This window comes from Piliocolobus tephrosceles, chromosome 7 (assembly GCF_002776525.5).
Source record: "Piliocolobus tephrosceles isolate RC106 chromosome 7, ASM277652v3, whole genome shotgun sequence".
In the NCBI taxonomy this organism is placed as follows: Eukaryota; Metazoa; Chordata; class Mammalia; order Primates; family Cercopithecidae; genus Piliocolobus; species Piliocolobus tephrosceles.
The window spans coordinates 87,724,262-87,749,158 of NC_045440.1; the positions used below are offsets into that span (position 1 = coordinate 87,724,262).

Genomic DNA, 24,897 nt, shown 5'->3' on the forward strand with positions numbered 1-24,897 from the left:
GCCCGGCTAATTTTTTTGTATTTTCAGTAGAGACGGGGTTTCACCGTGTTAGCCAGGATGGTCTCGATCTCCTGACCTTGTGATCCGCCCGTCTCAGCCTCCCAAAGTGCTGGGATTACAGGCTTGAGCCACCGCGCCCGGCCCCGAGACCTATTGCCTGGTGTGAATCCTGTCTCAGCCTCTTACCCTCTGTGTGACTTTATACTGCTTACTACATTTCTCTGCCTTGTTTTTTTCATTTGTAAAATGGAGATAACAATAGTGCTCACTTTAAAGGGTTACTAGGATGATTAATAAGCCTAATATATGTAAATAGTGTCTGGTAGGTAGGTAGGGTTCCAAAAGTGTTAGTTATTTTTATTATCATTGTTATTCAGAAAAGCTCATCCAATATTTTAAGTGTCTTGAAAAATGTTAACATCCAAGCTTTGAATCTATCTTATATGTTGGTCACTTTTCTAATGCATGAGAAGCTAGTCAAGGCTTTTGGAACTAAATGGCCTTTTTGCTTTCATTTTCCTTTTGCTTTCTGGCCCAGACTCATTTCACTTTTCAAAATACTTCTAGATTTTTTTCTCTTGGGCGATCATAATAAGAGATTGAATCATCTAGATCTAGTTCTGTCAAAGTATCCCCTCTAAATAAATGTGATCTGCCTTCCTCTTCCTGGATTGAATCATTCCTCTTGGGCAGTGTCCTCTCATGAGACAGTTATCTCCTTCAGGTCCAGTCTGGCTGTACTGCCTGACTCCCTCTAGTAAGTCTTATGTTTACTGTGTCTTCTGTTAGAAACCCAAATCCTGAAATTGTTGGATGTGTTCTTTTGGAGTACTGGTACACACTAGGGGCCTGGGGGAACAGGTTTTAAGGTATGTGCATATAGGTTTTGCATCCTTCTGTTAGAAATACAATATATAGTTACAAATACAAGATCAGATATGAAGATGAATATTTACTTGGAATGAGAATAAAATTACAACAAATTAATAAAAGCTTGGAAGTCCAGTCCTTTTCCTCCCTTGACATTTCTTTAGACAGTTTACCAGAAATACATTCACAGGATTTATTTAAAAACTTCAGAATTGAAGTGATTTCAACAAATTGAGAGGAAATTTAGGAAAAATGTATTTCTCCATATTATTAGTTCTTTACGTATTATAGATGAAAAGTGACCAATAAATTACACTTTTCCCCTATAATAAAAATAGGAAGGCTGAGAATTAAATGACTCAAGGTTTTACATTTTTGTACATGAAACTCACAAAAGGCATTAGTTTTGATTCTAAAAAAGTTTCTTCTGTTAGAATAAGGGCAGTAGGTTGGTATATTATCCTAGGATTTTTTTATTGAAGATAAAATAAAAAATTAATAACAAAGGGAGGATGATGTCACTTCGGATTTTTTAATTGTTGAGTGCAAGATTTTTCACCCTAGTAGACTACAAGTTCCATGAAGGCAGATTTGTTTTAATTTATTTTAGTGCTTCCTACTCCTTGACATTTGGCATAGAGTTCAATGTTTTGCACTGGATTTTATTTTTATGTTCAGTAGAAATAAATATCTTCTGATGATTCAAAAAAATGTACAAGACTTTTCTGTGTTGATTATAAATAAGTTAGGATAGATTTGGACTTACAGTTTTTCTTTTTAGTATTGTCTGGAGAGCGGATTATTTTTAAATATTACTTTTAATCAAGAAATCTTAATTAGATGCATGTCTGTGGTAAAATGTTTTTGTATATGTACACAATGTGAAATAATTAAATCAAGATGATTAACATATCCATCGCTTCTCTTACTTTTTTGTGATGAGACATTTGAAATCTGCTCTCCTGGCTATTATATAAACAATATATTATTATTAACTGTAGTCACCCTGTTGTGCAATACATCTTAAAAACCTTCTACTCCTGTCTGATTGAATCTTTATACCCTTTCATCAACATCTCCACATTCCTCCCCAGCAACCTAGCTCCTAGTAACCACCATTCTACTCTCTGCTTCCATGACTTTCATGTTTTCAGATTCCACCTCTATGTGAGCTCATATGGTATATGTCTTTCGGTGCCCGCTTTATCTTACTTAGCGTAATGTCCTTGATGTTATTCATGCTGTTGCAGAAGAATTTCCTTCTTTTTGAGACTGAACAGTATTCCACTGTGCATAAGTACTGCATTTTTTAAAAGCCATTTGTTCATTGATGGACATTTAGGTTGATTTCAGATTTTGGTTCTTGTGAAAAGTGCTGCAATAAACATGGAAATGTAGATATCTCTTCAACATATTGATTTCAGTTTCTTTGGATAGATACCCAGAAGTGAGGTTCCTGCATCGTATGTTAATTCTATTTTTAGTCTTTCTGAGGAAACTCCATACTGTTTTCCATAATGGCTGTACTAATTTACATTCCCACTAACAGTGTACCTGTATGAGGGTTCCTTTTAGTTCAGGTCCTCATCAACACTTACCTTTCTTTTTGATAGCAGTAATTCTAACAGATATGAGGTAATATCTCACTGTGGCTTTAGTTTTCATTTCCTCATTGATTACTGCTATTGAGCATTTGTTATTTTTTTCATGAACACATTTGCTATACATATGTCTTCTTTGGCAAAGTAGGTGTTCAAAAACTCTGTCCATTTTTAATCATTTCTTTTTCCTTGCCACTGAGTGGTTTGAGTTCCTTGTATATTTGGATATTAATTCCTTATTAGATATATAGTTTGCAAATATTTTTCCCATTCTGTAGGTTGTTTCTTCACTTCGTTGATTGTTTCCTTGGTCATGCAGAAGCTTTTGGTTTGATGTAATCTCATTTGATTGTTTTTGCTTTTGTTGCCTATGCTTTGAGATCAGACTCAATAAATCTTTCCTCAGACCAATGTCATGGAGATTTTCCCCTATTTTTATCCTAGCAGTTCTATGTTTAAGTTTTAGATCTTTTGTATTTAATCCATTTTGAGTTTATTTTTGTATATGGTGAGAGGTAAGGGTCTAATTTCATTCTCTGCTGTGGATATCCAGTGTTTTAAAGCACCACTTATTAGAAAGACTGTCCTTTTTCCATTGTGTGTTCTTGACAATTTTGTCAATAATCAATTTATTATAACTGTGTGTGTGTATTTCTGGGTTTTCTATCCTGTTCAGTTGATCAATATGTCTGTTTTTATGCCAGCACCGTACTCTTTTGATTATACTAGCTTTATAATATATTTTGAATTCAGGGAGTGAGATGCCTTTGGCTTTGCTCTTTTTGCTCGAGACTCTTTGGTTGTTTGGTGTCTTTAGTGGTTCCATACAAATTTTAGAATTATTTTTTCTATTTTTGTGAAGATGGCATTGGAATTGTGATACAGTTTGCCTTGAATCTGTACATCACTTTTGGTAGGATGGACATTTTAACCATAGTAATTGTTCTAATCAGTGAACATGGATATTCTTCTATTTGTGTTTTCAATTTCTTTCATTAGTGTTTCATTATACAGATCTTTAAACTTTTTTGGTTAAATTCACACTAAGTAGTCTATTTTGTTGTTGCTATCTTAAATAGAATTATTTTTCTAGGATTTTTTTGGGTGGTTTGTGTATAGAAGCATGACTAACTTTTGTACATTGATTTTGTATATCCTGCAACTTTACTATATTTATTTATTCTAATAGCTTTTGGTGGAGTCTCTAGGCTTTCATACTTAAAAGATCCATTTTGTCTGCAACTGGAGACAGTTTCCCTGCTTTCTTCCCCATTGGGCTGTATTTTTTTTTTTTTTTTCTTTCTTTTGCCTAATTGCTCTGGCTACGACTTTCAATACTATGTTGAAAAGAAGTAGTGAAAGTGGGCATACTTGTCTTGTTCTTGATCTTAGATGAAAAAATTTCAACTTTCCACCTTTGAGTATAGTGTTAGCTGTTAGTTTATCATATATGGCCTTTATTGTGTTTATGTACATTCCTTCTATTGAGAGTTTTTATTATAAAAAAGGTCGAATACTTATAAAAACTATAACCCATGAATACTTGAATACTTATAAAAACTATCACCCATGGACAGCTTTTAGTCCAAAGTTCATTTCTAAATTAACTGTCAAGCATTCAGAATTTTCCAAAGACACAATATTACAGAATCACAGAATTGTAGAACAGGAAGTCAACTCAATCCTCTAGTGGAAACTCTTTAACCTAAATGTGATTGTTAATCATTGTTCTTTAAAACAAAAAAGCTGACTGACAAAGTCATAGAGTACCCAATTTTCCCTAATTTGCTCAAAATATATTGAAATGTTATGCTTTTATAATAAAGAGGAAAATAACATTTTAAAATTTATAGTAATTAATGAAAATTTTAAAAATTGAGTAATTGTTTCTTTCTCACTGTTTCAGTACCTTTAATTAGAAAAGTATTAAGAGTTTGATACAGATAATTATGATAATTTTAAGGAGGTTCCTGGAAAACCACCTTTAGAGTATATTCATTATTAATTTTTGTTTCAAAATATCTTACTTTCCTCTTTCTTCTCTTTTTTCACTCACAGGATGTTGATGAGAACCTTTCTTTTTCTTAATGAGAATGTTTTGGTAATTCTGTTGGCTTTTGAGACATAATTAGAAATGTGTTTTTGTCTTAAAAAATAAAGAAATGAAGAAATAGGGAACTTTTATTTTTATGGATATAAAGTTTGAAAGAGAAAGGAAACGGAGGAGAGCTTTAAAAAGATGGTTTATGTACACATAAAAGAAATGATCTGAGCTTTGAGCCATTAAACATTGCTTTGTCTGGAATGAAGCCATTTTTTATTTTGAAGTTTCCTCTGATGACCACTAGCTGGCACTGTCAATCCAGAACAGCCCTGTCTTTTGGGATGGCTGAAAATGTGGGCAGAGATTGGTGGGATCTTAAATTTATTCAATAGGTTGTTAACATTTATTCAATAGGTTGTTAATTCAAAGCATGCCTATTAATAATATTTTTCCTAACGTGTACACTCTTATAGCCAATTGTTTAGGCAAGGTTTTCTACCTAGGGCAGTACCTTCACTGGGGACATTTGAAATGTACACATATTTATAGTTATTACCATGACTCAAAGGAAGTAGGGATTTTAAACCTTTAGTAATGTGCAGTAAAATCTTGCACATTGTCCCAACCAAAATGTCAATAGTTCTCCTTCTCCCATCCTCCCTTCCTCTTAAAGAACACTGGTCTAGATGATATTATCTTAAACTTTCTCAAATTAGAGGAGTTGCTATAGAAAATTGCTAAGATTTCATTAACCTTCAGATTTCCCTAGATCTTAATTTCAGAAACAAACTCATTCTTTCCTGAAAACTCGCTTTCTTTCCCTATTTCTATACATATCACTACAGTTAGACTATAAACTCCTGGGAAAAAAAAAAAACAACATTATTTGTTTGGTGCACCTGAGAATTTTTATTGCTTATTTCAGTGCATGATACGTAGTTGACATTCAAAAAATACTTGTGGAAGGCCTGCATTTACCCAGTAATTAAAGCATGAAAATCTTGCAGGCATGTTTTGTTACGTTTTCTCGTTATTTCTCTATGTGTTATAATTAGATTCTACTGTTCCATTGTATCTCTACTGTTTGTCACTCATTTTTTAATCTACTACTCCACTCTAGCTTTTATTACCTGAATCCAGGACTACCAAACTTCTAAGTGGAATTACATTCTCAAATCTCTTCTCATCTTAATTCCACATTATGTACTACAACAAGTTAAATCTATTTTGTTCATATGTTTTAATAGATTAATTTTTGAATACTTTTGGCTTTACAGAAAATTTGAGTAGAAAGTGTAACTTCCACATATACCTTGACCCCTTCTTCCTAGTTTCTCATATTATCAATATCTTGCAGAAGCATGGTATGTGTGTTGCAATTTTTAGCCAGTGTTGATATATTACTATTAACTAAAACCCATTTACATTAGGGATTACTGCTTGTGTTGAACATTGTAGGGCTTTTGACAAGTATATGATGACGTGGGTCAACCATTCCATGTAATGATGTGTGTTCAACATTACAGAATAGTTTTACTACTCTAAAAATCTTCTGCTCCATCTCTTCTCCCTCCCTTCTCCCTACCCTCAACCCCTGACAACCACTGATTTTTTCCTCTGTCTCCATAATTTTGCCTTTTTTAGAATGTCATATAGTTGGAATAATACTATATATATTATTTTCAGATTGCCTTCTGTTTTCTGTTGCTGTAAAAGAATATCAGAGATTGGATAATTTATAAAGAAAATAAATTTATTTCTCACACCTCTGGGGGCTGGGAAGTCAAAGGGCATGAGACTGGCATCTGGCAAGGGTCATCTTATGGTATGAAGGTGGAAGGCAAAAGCAAGCTTTTGAAAGATAGAGAAGATAGAGAAAGACACCAAGGACTAGACTTGCTTTGTATCAACTCTCATGATAATTAACGTGCTATTGTGATAATGGCATTAATTCATGAGTCGTACCCTCATGATTCAGTCACCTTTATTAAGTCCCACCTTACAACACTGTGGCACTGGGGATTAAGTTTCAAAAGCGTGAATTTTGGGTGGCACATTTAAACCACAGCAGCTTCCTTCACTAAACAATATGTATTTAAGTTTTTTTCTCTGTGTGTGTGTGCGTGTGTGTATTTGGCTTGATAGTTCATTCCTTTTAATGCTGAATAATATTTATTGTATGGATATACTAATCTACATATATTTGTGTTTCATGCTTAATTTTTATTTCATGAATTTATTCTATGGATCTACATATATACAGTGTGTGTGTGTGTATATGTGTATGTGTGTGTATTTGGCTTGATAGCTTATTCCTTTTATTGCTGAATAGTATTTATTGTATGGATATACCACTGAATATACCACATATTGTATTCAAATACAATATGATATATCTTTTATATACAAAGACCACACACTTAAACATGAATCTATAAATTAAATATCTACTGGTTCACTGAAATGTATATAAAGACACGAAAAAGGCTAAAATGATATTCACTGATTTAATATGGGTTTTCTCTGAGGGTGGTGAAAAAGTTCAGTGTCAAGTGATGGTCAGAATAGTGGTCAAAATAAAATTCAAAGTAACTTATATTGTTTTCAATTTTACAAGAGATTTTTCTGTTGCATGTCTACTGTTTGAATTACTAATTTCAAAGGAAATGAATACACAGATTCAAGACTTACTATAAAGCTACAGCAGTCAAGACAATGTGGTATTAGCAAAATAGACAAATGGATCAATGAAACAGAATACAGAGGTCATGAGTAGACCCACACAAATATGTCAACTGATCTTTAACAAAAGAGCAAGTCAATTCAATGGAAAAAGTATGGATTTTCAATAAATGATACTAAAACAACTGGATATCCATATCCAAAAAAAAAAAAAAACATTTATGTGTCTAGACAGAGACCTTACATTATTCACAAAATTAACTCAAAATGGATCATAGACCTAAATTTGAAATGCAAAAGTATAAAACCATATAAGATAACAAAGGAAAAAATCTAGGTAACGTTGGGTTTGGTGATGACTTCTTAGGTAATACACCAAAGGCATGACTGATGAAAAATGAAATGATTAAGCTAAACTTCCTTAAAATTCAAATCTTCTCCTCTGCTGAAGACACTGTTAGAATAAAAAAAAGGCAATGCAATTTACTTATGTAACAAACCTGCGTGTGTACCCCGAAACTGAAATAAAAGTGAAAAATAAAAAATAAAAAATCTAGTTTATATACCCAATGGACTACTATTCAGCCCTGAGGAAGAATGAGATCTTGCCATTTCCCACAACATAGATGAACCCAGAGGCCCTTACGTTAAGTTAAATAAGCCAGACACAGAAAGTAAAATACTTCTTGATCTCACTTATATGTGAAATTTTAAAAAATGCAAATACAGAGATAGAGAACAGTGGTTACTAGGGGCAAGGATGAAGGGAGGAAATGGGGAGATGTAGATCAGAGGACACAAAGTAGAATATATGTAGGATGAACAAGTGAAGAGATCTAATACACAATATGAGGACTATAGGCAATAACATTGCACTGTATTTGGGATTCATGCTAAATGAGTAGATTTGAGCTGTTCTTGCCACACACAAAAAAATGGGTAACTATATGAAATGATGGATATGTTAATTTGCTTCCCTATAGAAATCTTTTTATTATCTGTGTGTAGTCTATAACATTATATTGTACACTTAAATTATACAGTAAAAATAAAATTTAAAGATACTAAAAATATATGTAATTTTCAATTTGAGATTTTCCACTTAGTTCTTCAAGTTTGATTGGCTATTCCTGATAGTCTCTTGTTATTAATCATCATTGTGATTCCCTCCTTTATTTCCATAAAGATCTTATATATAACTCTTTTATATTTTATGTCTAACATAGGGTAATTTATAGACTTAGGGATATAAATCTGATATTGTTGCTGCTGGCTTGCACTTATGGCAGCTTGTCTTTCCAGGTGATCTTTCTGTGAAAGATTTGCTTATTAACATGTAGTAGTAACATGTGGCCTAAATTATGAAAAATTCTTCAACAGAAAATTTATATCTATCGCTTCCTAGACTCAGTGTGCACCATCAAGCTAAGCTACTCCATTCTCCTTCAAGAGTCCTTCCACAAAGATGGCTGGGCTCCCCTCCTGGGTCCTCGGTCATGGCTCAGTTCCTCCCACCCATGCTCCTTCGTATTAGTGACTGCCTTTAGAACACCGTACCCCTCCTCTCTGCCCATTGCTCACATCTCAAGTATCCACTCACTTTCCCCCTTCTTTTCTTGCAATGTGGTGGGTCTTGGAGACCTAGATCACCTTTCATAAGACCAGCAATGCACCAGAAATTTGTTATGCAGGTTATGTGCGACAACAGGGCTCTTTAGAGAATCAAGACTGCCATGCTGCAAAAACCTTGAAGATTTTTTTTCTTCTTTTGCATTTTGGCATGTGTGCATATAAGGTATGTAGTGTGTTAGAAGGTATGTTCTTCTAAGGTATAAGATAGATTCTACCTTACCAGTATATGAGTGCCAGATATTTCCTTTTTAATAGTTCTGTTCTAATGATCAACGTTTTTCCTGAGTCTGTGTCTAGGTACTTTTTAATAAAGAAATCTTTCTCATAACTAGATTTTTCTAGTCTTAATAGCATTTAACATGACAGGCACTGCATTTATATGTATTGCTACAGGAAGATTTGATGGTGACTCACATTCTTGTCCTTTTTTCCATTAAAAGTGAGGTTTCTAGCCCTGTGATTTTAATAAAAATTTAAAAACTGTGTGATATCTAAATGCTGTACATTGTGTACCTGGATTTACATTAACAATTAACATTTTTACATGCCTAATATACTATAAACAGTAGATCTGAAGTTGTACTTTTATTATTTCTAGCTACTATAACAATCCTAAAGATAGGAAGTCCCTTTCTAAAGATAAAAAAGTAAATGAAAGGTTTAAATACTTCACATAAGCTTACAGGACTTCAGTTTTATGTGCAAATCATATCTTGATTCTCAAAATAGGGAGAACTTTAGTTATTTCAGGGAAAGTAAACTTTCATGACTGATCAGTATCTCTCTAAGAGATTTACGTTCAATCTTACAGTTAATTTTGTCAAACAGATCTTTAAATTTTCCTTCAGTACTTTATGAAAATGAAAAGTTTGAGATTAATCTTAATGTTTAATTGCAATAGCATGTGGAACTTCTTTGAAAAAATATAATTTTGAAGGCATAAAGTCATTGGCTAATGAGCTTTGTCCATGAATAAGGCTAGAAACTCACATTTCCAAAAAAAATTTAAATAAGAACAGAAGACATTGAATAGCGTGAAACTTTGTAGTGGCCTAATGTTAAATACCCTGACATTTTTATGGAATGTTTATTTTTCAACTCATAAGGTAATAAAAGAATGACATGCATTAGGAAAATGTGTTTATATATGCAATATAAAATATAGAATCAGCTTAATTCTTATCAAATGTACCTGCCTCCTTTATCAGGATATCACTTATATTGCTTTTAATTTTCATCAAATACGTGTGTAGATGCTATGATAGTTGTAAGACAAATTCAGGAGGAAACAATCTAAGTGATTGAATATATTCAACTTTTATGACTTGCCTTAGTTAACTTAAAATGAAAAATGTGAATTGCCTTAGGGCAAACACATAAATATAATTAATCAATAAGCATCTTATTAAAAGCTTATTATGTTTTCAGACCTGTGAGCAAAACTGAATGAGATGCAGAAGAAATATTGCATTAGGGCATTTCTGGCTGCTATAGATAAACACTAAATCTCAGTAGCTTTACATAATATAATTTTATTTCTTTCCCACATAATGCTATAAAGGGGTGCTTTTCATTGACAGTTTGTTCTTTTAGTTTAGAAACTCAGGCCTCTACCAAACATTTGCTCTTCAGTCTTTATTGTGTGGCTTCCAAGGCCACCTTGTTCCTCTGCGTCAAGCTGGAAGGGAAAAGGACCTTGAGAATCTTCTGTGGAAGAATCTTTTTTTGGCGCATCCTTCTGCCTTCTCTTTTCTGTTCCACTGGGTAGAACTCAGCCATGAGAACACAGAGTAGATTAGCCTAGAACAGGGGAAGGGTGATCACTTAAAGCCCTCGGTAGTATTCCCTGACAGTACGATGTGTTACTTCCTTCCTTCTCTACTAAATTGTGCCTATGATGAGAAATGGAAGACCCTTAATCTTAGAGCAAGATGATTGGAATGTGTTCACTCATTTTGCTACTTTATATAAACATAGGCAGGTAATTTAAACTTTATGTGCATCATTTCCTTATCTGTAAAATGACAAACACATTTCTAAATAATAATACATCCAAATCTAATATAGTCAGTGATTTCATATCTACTTTAAAGGCTTCCGTATGCTCCTCCAAACTTTATCTTCTTTTTGGGCACAGGGCTAGACTACATTTACCAACCTCCCTTGTAGTTAGGGAGACTGCGTTTATCTTCAAATATAGTCACACTGGGTGTTAGAGCGTTAATATATGCCTTTTTGGGAGAGGGGGAACCATACAATCCATAGCAGTTATTAACATTTAAAAATAAGACATTTTTACATGAGAGTACAGATTTCTGACTTCTGTAGAAAACTACAGGATCTGAACACATTGAACTTCTATTAATACATGATAAAAATGGTCTTAAGGGGGAGGTCACAGGTCCCTCCATGAGGACATGGTCTTTTCAGCTTACCGCAGTTCCCACCTTATGATACTTGCTTGGATATGATAAGCATTTAATTTTGTAATCCCTGTATATAGAGAATCCTGAGAGTGCTCTAGAGTTCTGCTGTGTAAACCTATATATTTTAAATGTATTTCCCTTTCATCTGCTTGAGGAAGTTGGAGTTATTTTCTTATTGATGAGTTCATTGCAGGTAAGCTTCAATGAAGTGGCAACTTCTTTGTCCATGGGTAGTATTTACTCATAGCCTGGTAAATCACGAAAAACATCTTCAGGACAGAATTGAAGGGTCAGATAGGTATTTAGGTCCATGATGTACTCTCCAACTCTACCATAATTCTAAACATTTCTTTGTCTCTGGCATGCTAATTATTTTATGTTTCCCCTCAGCTACTTCTATATTCCATATTTAGATACATTTATTTACAGATTTCACATGGTTTTAGACAATAATACTTTTCTACTGAACACACAGACATATGTTGTTGTTTCAACAAGGGATTCAGAAGTAGGAATATGTTCTATATTACATTTTTGGGACATAGAATATACATTATAGCATTACAGGTCATTTAGGGGCTCAGTCTGAAAATCATGTCATCTCCAGCTCTAGCATTTTACTCTTCCATTTCAACCTTCCACGTATTTCACTTTTTGGACATACTACTTTTGGAGACCCAGATCCTAGACACTGAATCCATGTACATTACCAACCACATCTTGGAAATTCTCAAGAATTAGGTGAAGGAGGCAGCTAACTAAGGTTATATACATAAAGTATGTAAGTGTAACTAAGGTTATACACATAAAAGATGACTTGGGTAAAAGTCTTAGGATTTGGTAATAAATTTTTTAGCCACTCCAAAGATGGTATAACTAGATCACAGATTGGAATAGGATTCCAAGTTTTGTAGCATAGGCTGCATATGGCTACACTTTTTTTTTTTTTTTTTTGAGGCGGAGTCTCGCCCTGTCGCCCGAGCTGGAGTGCAGTCGCCGGATCTCAGCTCACTGCAAGCTCCGCCTCCCGGGTTTACGCCATTCTCCTGCCTCAGCCTCCCGAGTAGCTGGGACTACAGGCACCCGCCAGCTCGCCCGGCTAGTTTTTTGTATTTTTTAGTAGAGACGGAGTTTAACCGTGTTAGCCAGGATGGTCTTGATCTCCTGACCTGGTGATCCGCCCGTCTCGGCCTCCCGAAGTGCTGGGATTACAGGCTTGAGCCACCGCGCCCGGCCCATATGTCTACACTTTTGTACTCCTTGAACCTCAGCATCTTTTCGGGAACAAAATGGATAGGAGTATCTAGTTAATATAGTCAGGTAAGATACATGTACATTACTTAGAAGAGTGCCTGGCACATAGCAAGAACTAACATGTTTTATTAATTGGGGGGTAGAATATCCCAGAAGTTAAAATAATGGGTTTTGGAGTAAATTTAGTTTTCATTTGTACCCTGTATCCTCCACTTCTTAGTTATATGAATTAGGCAAACTATTAAGGTTGCAGTTTCTTTTTGTGCAGAAGGGTCAATAAAGTAACTCAAATAAAACATATTGTCAGGTTATATAAATTGTGCAATAATACAAAACAATGTAAAAGATCTTAGTACAATGATTCAAATATAACAAGTATCCAGTGAAAAACAGGTAGATGTGTAAAATAGATGATTGTAGAATGTGAGTTCCAAACAAAAAAAATTTTTTTTTCTGGGAAGCCTCCAATAAATCAGTGGTCAGATTTTAAAAAGAATTGATGCTTGGTGAATGTATCTATACCCTGTGAGAAAATGAATAAAAATGCCTAATATAGAAAATCACATCATATTGTGTTGTTTGAATCAATTAAGTTACATTAAATAAGATTTTTAAAGTGTGTAGAATTTGTCTTGTGTAAAGCATCAATATGGTGTTTTAGAAACATATCCAGAGAAGAAAAAGCTGTTATAAATATTTTAGAATGTGTCATTATTATTTACAATAAAAATGAAAAAGACTTTTTAAAAAAGCCTTTTCTTGAGGATTTTTATGTTCATTGTCATGCGGCAACTATTGGCTAAGATGTTTGTCAATGTTAAATTTGAAGTATGATAATTTTTTATACTTATTGAAATAAGCTCTCAAGATGAATGTTTAGCATTTTTTAAAAAATTGACAAACTTTTCATGGTGTTGTCAATTTAAAATTGAATGTGGTGGATTTTCCAGAAACAAATATCATTACCTAACATTTAATGACAATTTGCTATTCTCTGGATCTCGCTTATTGGCATTTTTGGTATTTGCCATGGATCAAGCTGTAGCCGCATATAACAGTCATCCTGAGGAATATATTTAAAAAAGAGGAGCCCACCCAGGGCTCTACTGTTGGAGTTTATGATTATCAATAAATGGATCAGAAATTTTTACTTACAAAAAGCATCTTAGGTAATTTCAGTGATCTGAATTTGGAAAATGCTGATCTTTTGTTGTAACACATCTTTACTCTAGACCTAAAAAATACTGCATGAGATTTTAATACAAGATAGCAAAGATTCAGATAAATATTCTCTCTAGTAATGTAGATGTAAACTATTTTAAATAATTTTAGGGGGATTTTAATTCTGTAGTACATTATATAAAACTTTAATCAATTATAGAAATATGAGTTTTAAAAAGACAACTTCAAAAATAAAAATTTTGACATTGACATTATCATATATTATCATACATTTTGTATTTCTTAAAATGTTTCTCACTGAGATTTGGATATTTTTAAAGCACAAAATATTGATATTTTATATTTTTGTTAGTTGCTTCTTAGACTAAATATTCAGTATAGAATTGATAAGTATATATTGAGTTAAAAATCTTTCTCTTGGAAGCTGTTTTCCTATGACACTTACAATTTAATTTCTCTCTTCTTTTTAAGCCGGAGTATAAGCAATACCTTATCACCTCACAATACATTTATGAAGCAATATCCTAAAGTATTCCTGCACCAAAAAACCAGACTTCCTAAACTTTTCAAACAGGAGGAACAAAGGTAATGATACCTTCTTTTGAAAGCAAGATTGATGAGTGTGTATGAGTGTGCTTGTGCTCACATAAGTGGAACTCAAAACTGAAAATATTTGACCAGTTTCCAGCCCTCTACACTAGGGAGCAGCCAAGGAAACAGAAATTAGTTTGTAAGGGTAAAATCATTTTTTGTTCAGCAAAAATATGTGTCCACTGCTAAGGATCATATTTATTTAAACTTTTTGTCAAAGAATTGTTGCCTTTTACTAATGAATAGCAGTTTTTACGAAAGGGATTAAAATATTCTACAAGGTTTCATGAGAAACTTCCCAATGGAAAGGATTAGAGTGTTTGTGGGTGGAGGATATTCGGAGGTGTGTCATGTATCAAGGTATAAATGACAAAGTCGTGGGGCACTAAAAGGCATTTGTGAAGCCTTTTTTACTTGGCTCCTGCTTCTAGGTGGACCTGTATTTAGATGTGCTTTATGTATTTTTTTTTTTTTTTGAGGCGGAGTCTTGCTCTGTCGCCCGGACTGGAGTGCAGTGGCCGGATCTCAGCTCACTGCAAGCTCCGCCTCCCGGGTTTACGCCATTCTCCTGCCTCAGCCTCCCGAGTAGCTGAGACTACAGGCGCCCGCCACCTCGCCCAGCTAGTTTTTGTATTTTTAGTAGAGACGGGGTTTCACCGTGTTAGCCAGAGAATGAGATTACTTAAGGGTGTTGCAGAAGGTGTAACTGCCCTCGCAGTAAAGGATGAAGATGGATTTCCAGATCACATTGTGATGCAGCTCCTCTCAAATTGTCCCTGGGCCCAGTGGAACTGTAAGGTTCTTATATCAGTGCAGTACCAGATCTAGAAAGGCATTCCCACTTCTCTTTGTTGTTCCTTAAGTATCTTACAGTGGATATGGAAACCTCCTACCCCATACTATTCAAGTAGACTTGACCTCTTCACATCCTTGGCTAGTCCACTGCCATACTCCCTAATAACTTGTATTGCCATATCTGTAAGACTGTATTTTGCTTGTGTGTTTACTAGTCAATATTTTTATTTCTAATATTTAACAGAGGGACTGACCCATAATTGTGAGTAGTAGATATGTGTTGCCCCATGGGCAAACTGCTTACTGGCTGTGTAAGGGATTTGATCAAGAATATGTTTTCATTTATTTATATCAACAATACAAATGTAAAAATTCAAACAAAATTATTGTAACAAATATGTTTCCAGGGGTTGGAAGATATCATCATGAGAGACATAGATCTATTTCATTATCCCATACCTTTCTTTTCTTTATAGCCATAGGGCAGTATTATGTAAAACATATCATATTAGTTGATTGGGAAAAATCTCTGGGAGATGGAGTTGCTCTGCCTTTTCAAGAACAATTCTGTTAAATTAATAAAATCTTATAAAAACAGAAATTCAAATGTAACTTTTTCCAACACTGTATCTGTCATGTAGATTAAACTACATCCCTAGATAGTAAGCCTGCCTGGAATGATCACACAGTGCTTATACTGTGATTTATCAAATTAACATCACTCTAGAAATATCTAATAAAAATATTTTGTACTTTTTGATTCCAAGTATACTCAATTTCTATTCTAATCTTGTTGATTAGAAAGAGACCTGTAAATGTAGCTCTGTCTATAGAATAAGGGACCAAGAGCTTTTATAGATAGTTGATATGTTCATCTTGCCCCCGTATTTATTCATTAATCTACCAGCAGTGGTCTGCTTCTTTAGTTAAAATATTAAACTTTGAGAGGACCACAGGGAGGCACCCAGTGGCTGTCAACGTACTTGGTAATGAAATACTCTCTTCATATTTTTAAGAAAAGAGACAGACCCCAAATGTGTTTTAACAGTGAAAGTGTGGTTTAAATGTGAAAATAAAGAGTGGACTGCCAAATACACAAGAACTAGGAAGATACAGTATACTAATTAAGATTTGTTTAAGTGCCTGAAAAGCCAATAAAATTAGCTTAAGAATCAAGGGGAATTTTAAGAATCACACTTTAGAAATGTTTTGCTGTAGAGCTAACTTCACCATTAAATGATGACATCGGGACTCAGTTTTCTCTGTATCTCTGCCTCCTCTTTGCTGGGTTGGTTTCATCTTCACATATCATGTAATAGGTCTGGGAAGACCACATTCATTTATCTTATTATTCAGATGAGAATGGAGGTGTTCTGCAACAGGCCCAGCAGGAGATTCACTGAAATCTCTAATTAAATTATATCATATCCCTGGATTGTCACTGTGCTGAATTTGCCAATCTTGAATTTCATGTCCACCTGAAGAGTGGGGAATATTGTTGACACTATATGAAGCACATGGGATAAGATTAGAAGAGAGAAAGTGGAAGCTCAGAAGAAAATTAGGGGCTGGACGTGGTGGCTAACACTTGTAATCCCAGCACTTTGGTAGGCCAAGGCAGGCAGATCACCTGAGGTTGGGAGTTCGAGACCATCTTGGCCAACATGGTCAAACTCTGCCTCTATTAAAATACAAAAAATTAGTCAGGCATAGTGGCGCACACCTGTAATCCCAGTTACTTGGAAGGCTGAGGCAGGGGAATTGCTTGAACCTGGGGGGAGGAGGTTGCAGTGAGCCAAGATTGCACCAGTGCACTCCAGCCTGGAGACACAGCATGACTCTATAAAAAAACCAAATAAAAACCCCCCAAAAAACAAAACAAAATGAAACAAAAACACAACTTAAGTTGAATTAAGTAGAATATCCTAAAATATATTAAGAAAATTGTGAATTTTCTTCTAAGCTTAGTATACATGGGTCCCTCATTCAGTGTGATATATCTATAGATACCCTGATGATGGAAACTGAGCTTAGGTAAATCCAAGAATCTTTTGAAGGAATAAAACTGATGAGGAAACTTGCAAGTTAGCAGACACTAAATACCTACACTGTCAACATTTACACTGTTACAATTATTAATCAATAATATTTACCTATTATCATTGTCATATTTAACACTATAATTCATTTAACACAAATATTATGTGATAGCTACAACAGTAAATAAGGCACCTGCCTGGCTGTGGGTAGCTGGTGATGCCAGGTCATTTAGTAAATATTGAAGGAAGACAGCCATATTCAAGGAGATTAGGAGAAATGCTACAAAGAAACATTAAGTCCCTGTGGAGCAAGGCACACAAATGAAATAAGCAGAAGACCTGGCTGAGACATTGAGAAACAATTCTATTTGAACAAAACTTGAAGAATAGGATAAGAAGAGGAAGTACTGCTATTTTATTCATGGATTGATAAGAAGGTAAATTTTTGGCATATTCACATATGTAGGAAATCAAATAGAGAGGAAGCTGTGTTGTTTTAAAAAGAACACTCAGTTTTGACCCAAAAGACTTGGTTTTGTGTTTTTGTTTCACTCAACAGCAGAAACACGACTTTGAATAAAGAAGTCTGTTAACTCACACTCAGTTTTTACTCAGAAAAGGAGAACAGACGATATTGATCCCCTACTTCAGAGTTATGCATTGAAAACACTTTTAAATTGTACTCATTTTCATTGTTATCATGCACTATTGATGGCAATGATGTTTTATGTACATTATACCATCTGTCAAGAAATCTACCGTTTTTCAAATAGATTAAACAACAGCAACAAAAAGATGGAAACTTCACTTTATATAAAGTACCAGTATGTTTAAAGGGGGCTGTGAAATGAAATGATTTCCATATTCCAATGGCTAGATGAAATGAACAATGTTGCGATTATCATCCTAAGAATTCTATTTTTTTTTTGAGGGGGAGTCTTGCCCTGTTGCCCAGGCAGGAGTGCAGTGGCCGGATCTCGGCTCACTGCAACTTCTGCCTCCCAGGTTCAAGTAATTCTCCAGCCTCAGCCTCCCAGGACTACAGGCTCCCACCACCACGCCCAGCTAATTTTTGTATTTTTAGTAGAGATGAGATTTCACCATGCTGGCCAGGACCGTCTGGATCTCTTGACCTCGTGATCCACCCACCTTGGCCTCTCAAAGTGCTGGGATTACAGGCGTAAGCCACAGCGCAGGGCCAATAATTCTTTTTGATGATACTGTACAATAATTGACTTACCTGTTCCCAATAAACATAATGGTCGTCTTTTTTAAACAATAACAACAACAAAATGTGAATTGCCAATTTGAGCCATCTTAACTCATTACAGAAAGATGGAGCATAATCTCAGATTTACATCTATATTTTATATTTAGAATACATAATTATAAATGTACTAATTTAAAAAAAATGCTAGGGAGTCCTTTTGCTTTCAACCTATTCTATGCTTATTTTAGAACTGTCTTTTTCACAAAAATTATAACTTTACTGTTTTGATATTTCATTTACTTTTTAATGACAGTCTTGGAAGTATTGTAGAACTAGATGGTTTCCTGAGAATAGTGCTGTTAAAGTGAATTTGGTAAATAGTTTACATTTTTTAAATGTAATTGTAACTTTCTACACTTGAAAAATTCCTAAATAAATATTGCAGTGATTTTTACCCAGAATATGTAAACTACAGCTCAATCTGTTTGCCTTTGAACATTTACTCAAATTTATATTCTCCAAACTTTATTCTCAGTACTATGATGAGAAATATTTTTAAAATCTGAGAACCCTGGCTTAAGATAGAAAGTCATGATGTTTGTGATTTAAATACATAGAAGAGAAACATTCTGGCGTCAAGAAATCTTCCGATTTTGTGTTAAATTGGACAGTATAACCACCCTTTTCTATATTGACATTCAACTCTTTTATTAATTTATCCAATTATTTAGCAAGTAGCTATTATATAGCAGGCACTGTGCTAGTGTAGAGTAAGATGAATATGGTCCTTGCTCCTCTAGAGTTTATGAGTCAGATCTTCTCAAGGGAGATAGCCTTAAGCAATAATCCTGCTAATAATTATTTAAGCACAATTTATCTTCATGAATTCATCTTTCAGTTTTTAGATTAGATCATGAATTAGTCCAGACTTTTAATTGTAATAGAAATTGGACTCAAAGGAACATAAGTTCCTTTGAGGAACATTTTAAAAAGTTGCCTATTGATTCACCTAACCTACTGGAGGATGGGAAAAGCCAGCCTTAGAGAAAAGGGTTACAAGATCTGGAGAGCTTGTCAGACTCTCTACTTCTCATCCCTGCTCATATTTATAGATTATCCCAATTCTCTCTTGGTGATTGTGACCTTTCTCCGTGTGGCGGGGAACATGGTTACCAGGAGCTTTGAACTTGTAACACCTCTAACACTGGAGAGAAAAAGGAATTTTTTTCAGCCAGAATAATCCTGAAAAAGGATTGAGATTGGCTGCCCAGTGGCATAGAACCTGTTAGCAAGAGAAAAGGGGGAGGGGGAGCATCCTGCAAAAAGAAGATAGCCACTGTAAACAATGACTGCTTTCCTAGGTGTAAGATACATTAATACATAGAGTCACAGTGATTTAAAAAGTTGCTACATTGTTTACTTCAATAATTTAATATCTACCCTTTAAGCAATAAGAAAAGACATAGATTTTTAATCAATGTGTGTTTAGGTCAGTTTATGTCAGGAGTGAAAAAGAAATGAAGTGGTCTCATTGTCTGGGGTAATACCCAAGGTTTGTTGTTCCATGGCCATAGAAAATTAGGACGTGGACACAAGAGAGTGAGGTTAAGAGCAGAAGTTTAACAGACAAAAGAAAGGGAAAAGTTCTCTCCTGCAGAGAGAAGGGGTCTCAAGTGGGTCTTCTGGTCCCCAGTAATGTGCAGGAGGTTTTATAGATGAGCTTGAGGAGGTGGTATTTGATTTACATAGGCCACAAAAAATTGGTCAGATGAGGTATGCCATTTACATAGCTCAAAGAACTGGTTAGGATTAGGTGTGTTGTTTGCATAGCCCGGGAAGAATCTGGCTACCTCACCCTAATCTTTTACTATGCAGAAGGGTTCGCTACCTCACCATGTTGCCTGCTTTTCTACTGTACATGTGGTGACAAAGAAAAGGGAAGATAGAGCCTCCATGTTGAACATACCTGGTTTCCAGGTAGCCCTTTTCTATTGGCACAGCTGTTGGCATTCACCCTGCAAGATTTTAGCTTGCTTATCTATGTTTGCAGCTGGATTTTTCAGGCTGCTCTTTGTTAGAAAAGAAATTATTTGGGGATCGCTTTTTGTTAAAAGGCAAGCCTTGCTGAGGACTCCTTCACCCTCACTATCTGCCTTAATAATTTATTTTTAGCTCCTCTATCAAAAGTTTAAGGAAACATTTGTAATTGAGGAAACAAATAATAAGCATCCAAAGAATTATGGAAACCTTTGTTAAAAATATATTTATTGAAAATGTGACTTTTTATTGATAATTAATAATAGATGTATGTATTTTTGGACATGTGATATTTTGATAAATTTATATTATATATAATCATCAAATCATGGTAGTTGAAATATTTATTATCTTAAACATTTATCTGTGCTGGGAACGTTTGAATTATTCTCTACTAGCTATTTTGAAATATACAATAGATTATTGTTTACTGTAGTTGCAAAGAAAGAAGTGACATTATCCTTGTTCATAAATGACATGAGCTTGTATTTAGAAAACCTTAAAGATTCCACCAAAAACTGTTAGAAATGATAAAATAATGCAGTAAAATTGCAGGATACAAGAGCAACATAAAAAACCAGTAGCATTTATATATGCCAACAGCAAACAATCTGGAAAAGAAATCAAGAAAGCAATCCCATTTATAATAGACACAAAAATTGTAAAATACCTATGAAAAAAATTTAACCAAAGAACTTAAAGGTCTCTACAAGGAAAACTGTAAATTTTAATGCTGATGAAAAAATTAAAGAGGACACAAAAAAGTAAGAAGATATTCCATGCCACGGACTGGAAGAATAATATTATTAAAATGTCAGTATTACGCAAAATGTGACATTTTTACGGGGGTGGAAATTGAAGTATTTACAAAGAAGGCTGCTTACTTGTTATAATTTTATTTGACTTTTATAAAAATGTTACCAGATTTTGACCATTTTAGTTCCAGAAGGGGTTAGTCAGCACTAAAATATAAAAAACATTTTTAAAAATTCTGATTAACAATGTATAGTATTTGTATTAGATTGGTAGATATTAGACAAAATGTTTATCAATGAGGGGTACATTTTTCTAGAAGGTGTAGACCAAAAATAATGGGGCAGAAGCTAAGGGGAAACCAATGATGTATTTGAATTATTAGCTATAATACTTCTTCCAATATGCAGTTATGCACTGCATGCATTTCAGTCAACAATGGATCACATATACCATGGTGGTCCTTTAAAATTAAAATGAGACTGAAAAATTACCTATCACTCAGGGACTTCACAGCTGCCTGTAATGTCATACTTTAACCTATTACTTATGTTTTTATGATGATGTTGATGTAAACAAATCTATTGTGCTACCAGTTATATAAAAACATAGCACATACAATTATGTATAGTACATAATACTTGATAATGATGATAAATGACTATGTTATTGATTATGTATTTACTATAACTTTTATTGTGATTTTAGAGTGTATTTATTCTATTTATATATAAAAAAAGGTTAATTGTAAAACAACCTCAGGCAGTCCCTTCAGGAGGGATTCCAGAAGAAGGCATTGTTATCATAGGAAATGACAGCTCCATGTGTGTTATTGTCCCTGAAGACCTTCCACGGGGACAAGACATGGGTGCGGAAGACAGTGATATCGATCATCCTGACCCTATATAGGCCTAGGCTACTGTTTGTAATTGTGTATTTGTAACAACAACAACAAAAAAAAGTTTAAAAAGTAAAAATAAAAATAAAAAATTATAAAAATAGAAAAATGCTATAGGATAAAGATAGAAACAAAGAGCGTATTTTTATACAGCTGTACAATGTGTTTGTGTTTTAAGCTGTTATTGCAAGAGTAAAGACATTAAAAACAATGAAAAATCTTATAAAGTCAAAATGTTACCATAATCAAAGGGTAATTTATTATTGAAGAAAGAAAAATATTTTACAAGTTAATCTAGTGTAGCCTAAGTATACAGTGTGTATAAAGTCTACATGTATGTACAATAATGTCCTACTCACTCACTGACTCACCCAAAGCAACTTCCAGTCCTGCAGGCTCCATTCAAGGGAAGTGCCCTCTACCGGTTTACCATTTTACGTCTTTAATCCTGTATTTTAATTTAACTCTACCTTTTTTGTGTTTGGATATGCTTAGATACATAAATACTTACCATTGTATTACAATTTGCTTATAATATTTGGTACAGTAACATGTTGTACAGGTTTGTAGCCTAGAAGTCATAGGCTATACCATATTAGCTTTGGTGTGTAGCAGGATATACCATTTGTATTTGGTTAAGCACACTCTATGATGTTTACCCAATGACAGAATTTCCAAATGATACATTTCTCAGAAAGTATCTCTATCAAATCAACATATGACTGTATTCAGATTACTCGATTAATCAAAATGAAAGTTAGCTAATTTTGAAGAAAATGTTAAACTAAAAGTCAGATATATAATATTAAGTGAAGAAGTTTCTTCTTGTAAAGAGTTCAAATGAATAAAAATGAAAAAAAATCTTGGATGATATCTAACTAATCTACACTTTCCTTAAGCTATATACTTCACAAAATCAATATTATTTTATCTAAAGTGCACTCTCAGAAAAAAGAGCAGAATAGTTGATTCATATGAATTGAATGCTTGAGCAAGTGTATCAAATGGAATAGTAAAGAAGAAAGATGCTTAACTCAAAATGGCACATGTCTAGTGTAGAAAAAAGATTATAATTACAGCCGTCCAATGGGTTCTTCTTGACTGTTGCCCAGATAGAGCTGATTTATCAAGGCAGGGAAATTGCAGTAGAGAGTTTAATTCATGCAGAGCCACCTGAACAGGGAACTAGAGTTTTATTATTACTCAAATCAGTTTCTCAGAGAATTAGGGGGCTAGGGTTTCTCAAAGGTAGTTTGGGGGAAGGGTTATGGGTGGTTAGGAAATTAGTGCTTGCTACTTATTAATTGTGGGTGCAACCATAGGAATGTGGGAAATGGTCCTCCTGCGTGCTGAATGGCTTCTGGGTGGGGCCATAGGAGCAGTTGGTGGGTCCTGGTAGAGCCATAGTGTCATTAGACACGCAAAAAGCCTGAAAAGACATATCAAAAAGCCAATTTTAGTTTCTACAATAGTGATGTTAACCTTCAGGTATAATTGGAGAAGTTGCATGTCTTGTGGCCTCCAGCATAATGGCTGGCAATTGTTTATGTCTACATCTTAGCTGAATTCAGGCTCCTCTGTCCTCCTAGTCTTGTGGTCTTCCATTAGCTTTACAAATGCAGTTGAGTTTTGGGGGAGGGCTATTATCATTTAAACTATAAGCTAAATATCTCCCAAAGGTAGCTTGTCCCATGCCCAGGGACAATTAAGGGCAGCTTGAAGGTCAATGGCAAGATGAGGGTTGGCCAGATGAAAACTCCTTCATTGCCATAATTTTCTCATTGTTATAATTTTTGCAGTGGTGGTTTCATAATGATATATTCATATACAATTAACTTTCCAGACAAGATGTATAAGAACTCTTTGGAAATTCAGATGAGTACTAGAATCCAGCTAATAATTAAGAGTGCATTAGAGTGAATGTGCATTGCCTTGACATACAGTGTCTATTTTGCCACTCAGTAACTATATGACTTTGGAGAAGTCAGTCTATCTGGACATTAGTTACCTTATATCTAAAATAAAATGCTCAGGTAGATGACAGTCAGTTCTCCTTTTAGCTCTATTAATCTAAGGTTCCATTTTCTAGTTGATGTTACAGATACTGTAGGGAGATAAATATATGTAATGAAGATAATATTTTTGTATTAACTTTTGATATATATGCCCTTATGACTGTTTCCTTCCTTGTATCCCATGTGCCATCATGGTCTCAGAGAATAGAGCAGGAAAAATATTACTTTAAGTAAGAGGTCTGCAGCAACCTCAATGCTTGTCTCCTCAGGAGAGAGAATTTAACTAAGGGGCATAAGGCAGAAGGAGAGACTGAGGCAAGTTTTAGAGCGGGAGTGAAAGCTTATTAAAAAGTTTCAGAGGCCGGGCGCGGTGGCTCAAGCCTGTAGTCCCAGCACTTTGGGAGGCCGAGACGGGCGGATCACGAGGTCAGGAGATCGAGACCATCCTGGCTAACACGGTGAAACCCCGTCTCTACTAAAATAATACAAAAAACTAGCCGGGCGAGGTGGCGGGCGCTTGTAGTCCCAGCTACTCGGGAGGCTGAGGCAGGAGAATGGCGTAAACCCGGGAGGCGGAGCTTGCAGTGAGCCGAGATCCGGCCACTGCACTCCAGCCCTGGCGACAGAGCGAGACTCTGTCTCAAAAAACAAAAAAAAAAAAAAAAACAAACAAACAAAAAAAAAAGTTTCAGAGCAGGAATGAAAAGACATAAAGTACACCTAGAAGAGGTCCAAGTGGGCAACAGGAGAGATCAAGTGTGCTGTTTGACCTTTGACTTGAGGTTTTATATGCTGGCATACTTCTGGGGTCTTGTATTCCTTCTCCCCTGGTTCTTCCCTTGGGGTGGGCTGTCTGCATCCACAGTGG

General features: G+C 34.7%; 1 protein-coding gene across 3 annotated transcripts in view; it reads left to right on the top strand.

Annotated features, from left to right (window-relative positions):
* The window catches only part of CNBD1 (cyclic nucleotide binding domain containing 1), a 565,408-nt gene that overhangs the window by 22,884 nt on the left and 517,627 nt on the right, over positions 1 to 24,897 (top strand). For all 3 annotated transcript variants that reach the window (XM_023222920.2, XM_023222919.1, XM_023222918.1), the window contains exon 3: positions 14,163 to 14,276. In XM_023222920.2, the coding sequence (XP_023078688.1) occupies positions 14,163 to 14,276 (114 nt within the window). The remainder of the gene's footprint in view (positions 1 to 14,162; positions 14,277 to 24,897) is intronic.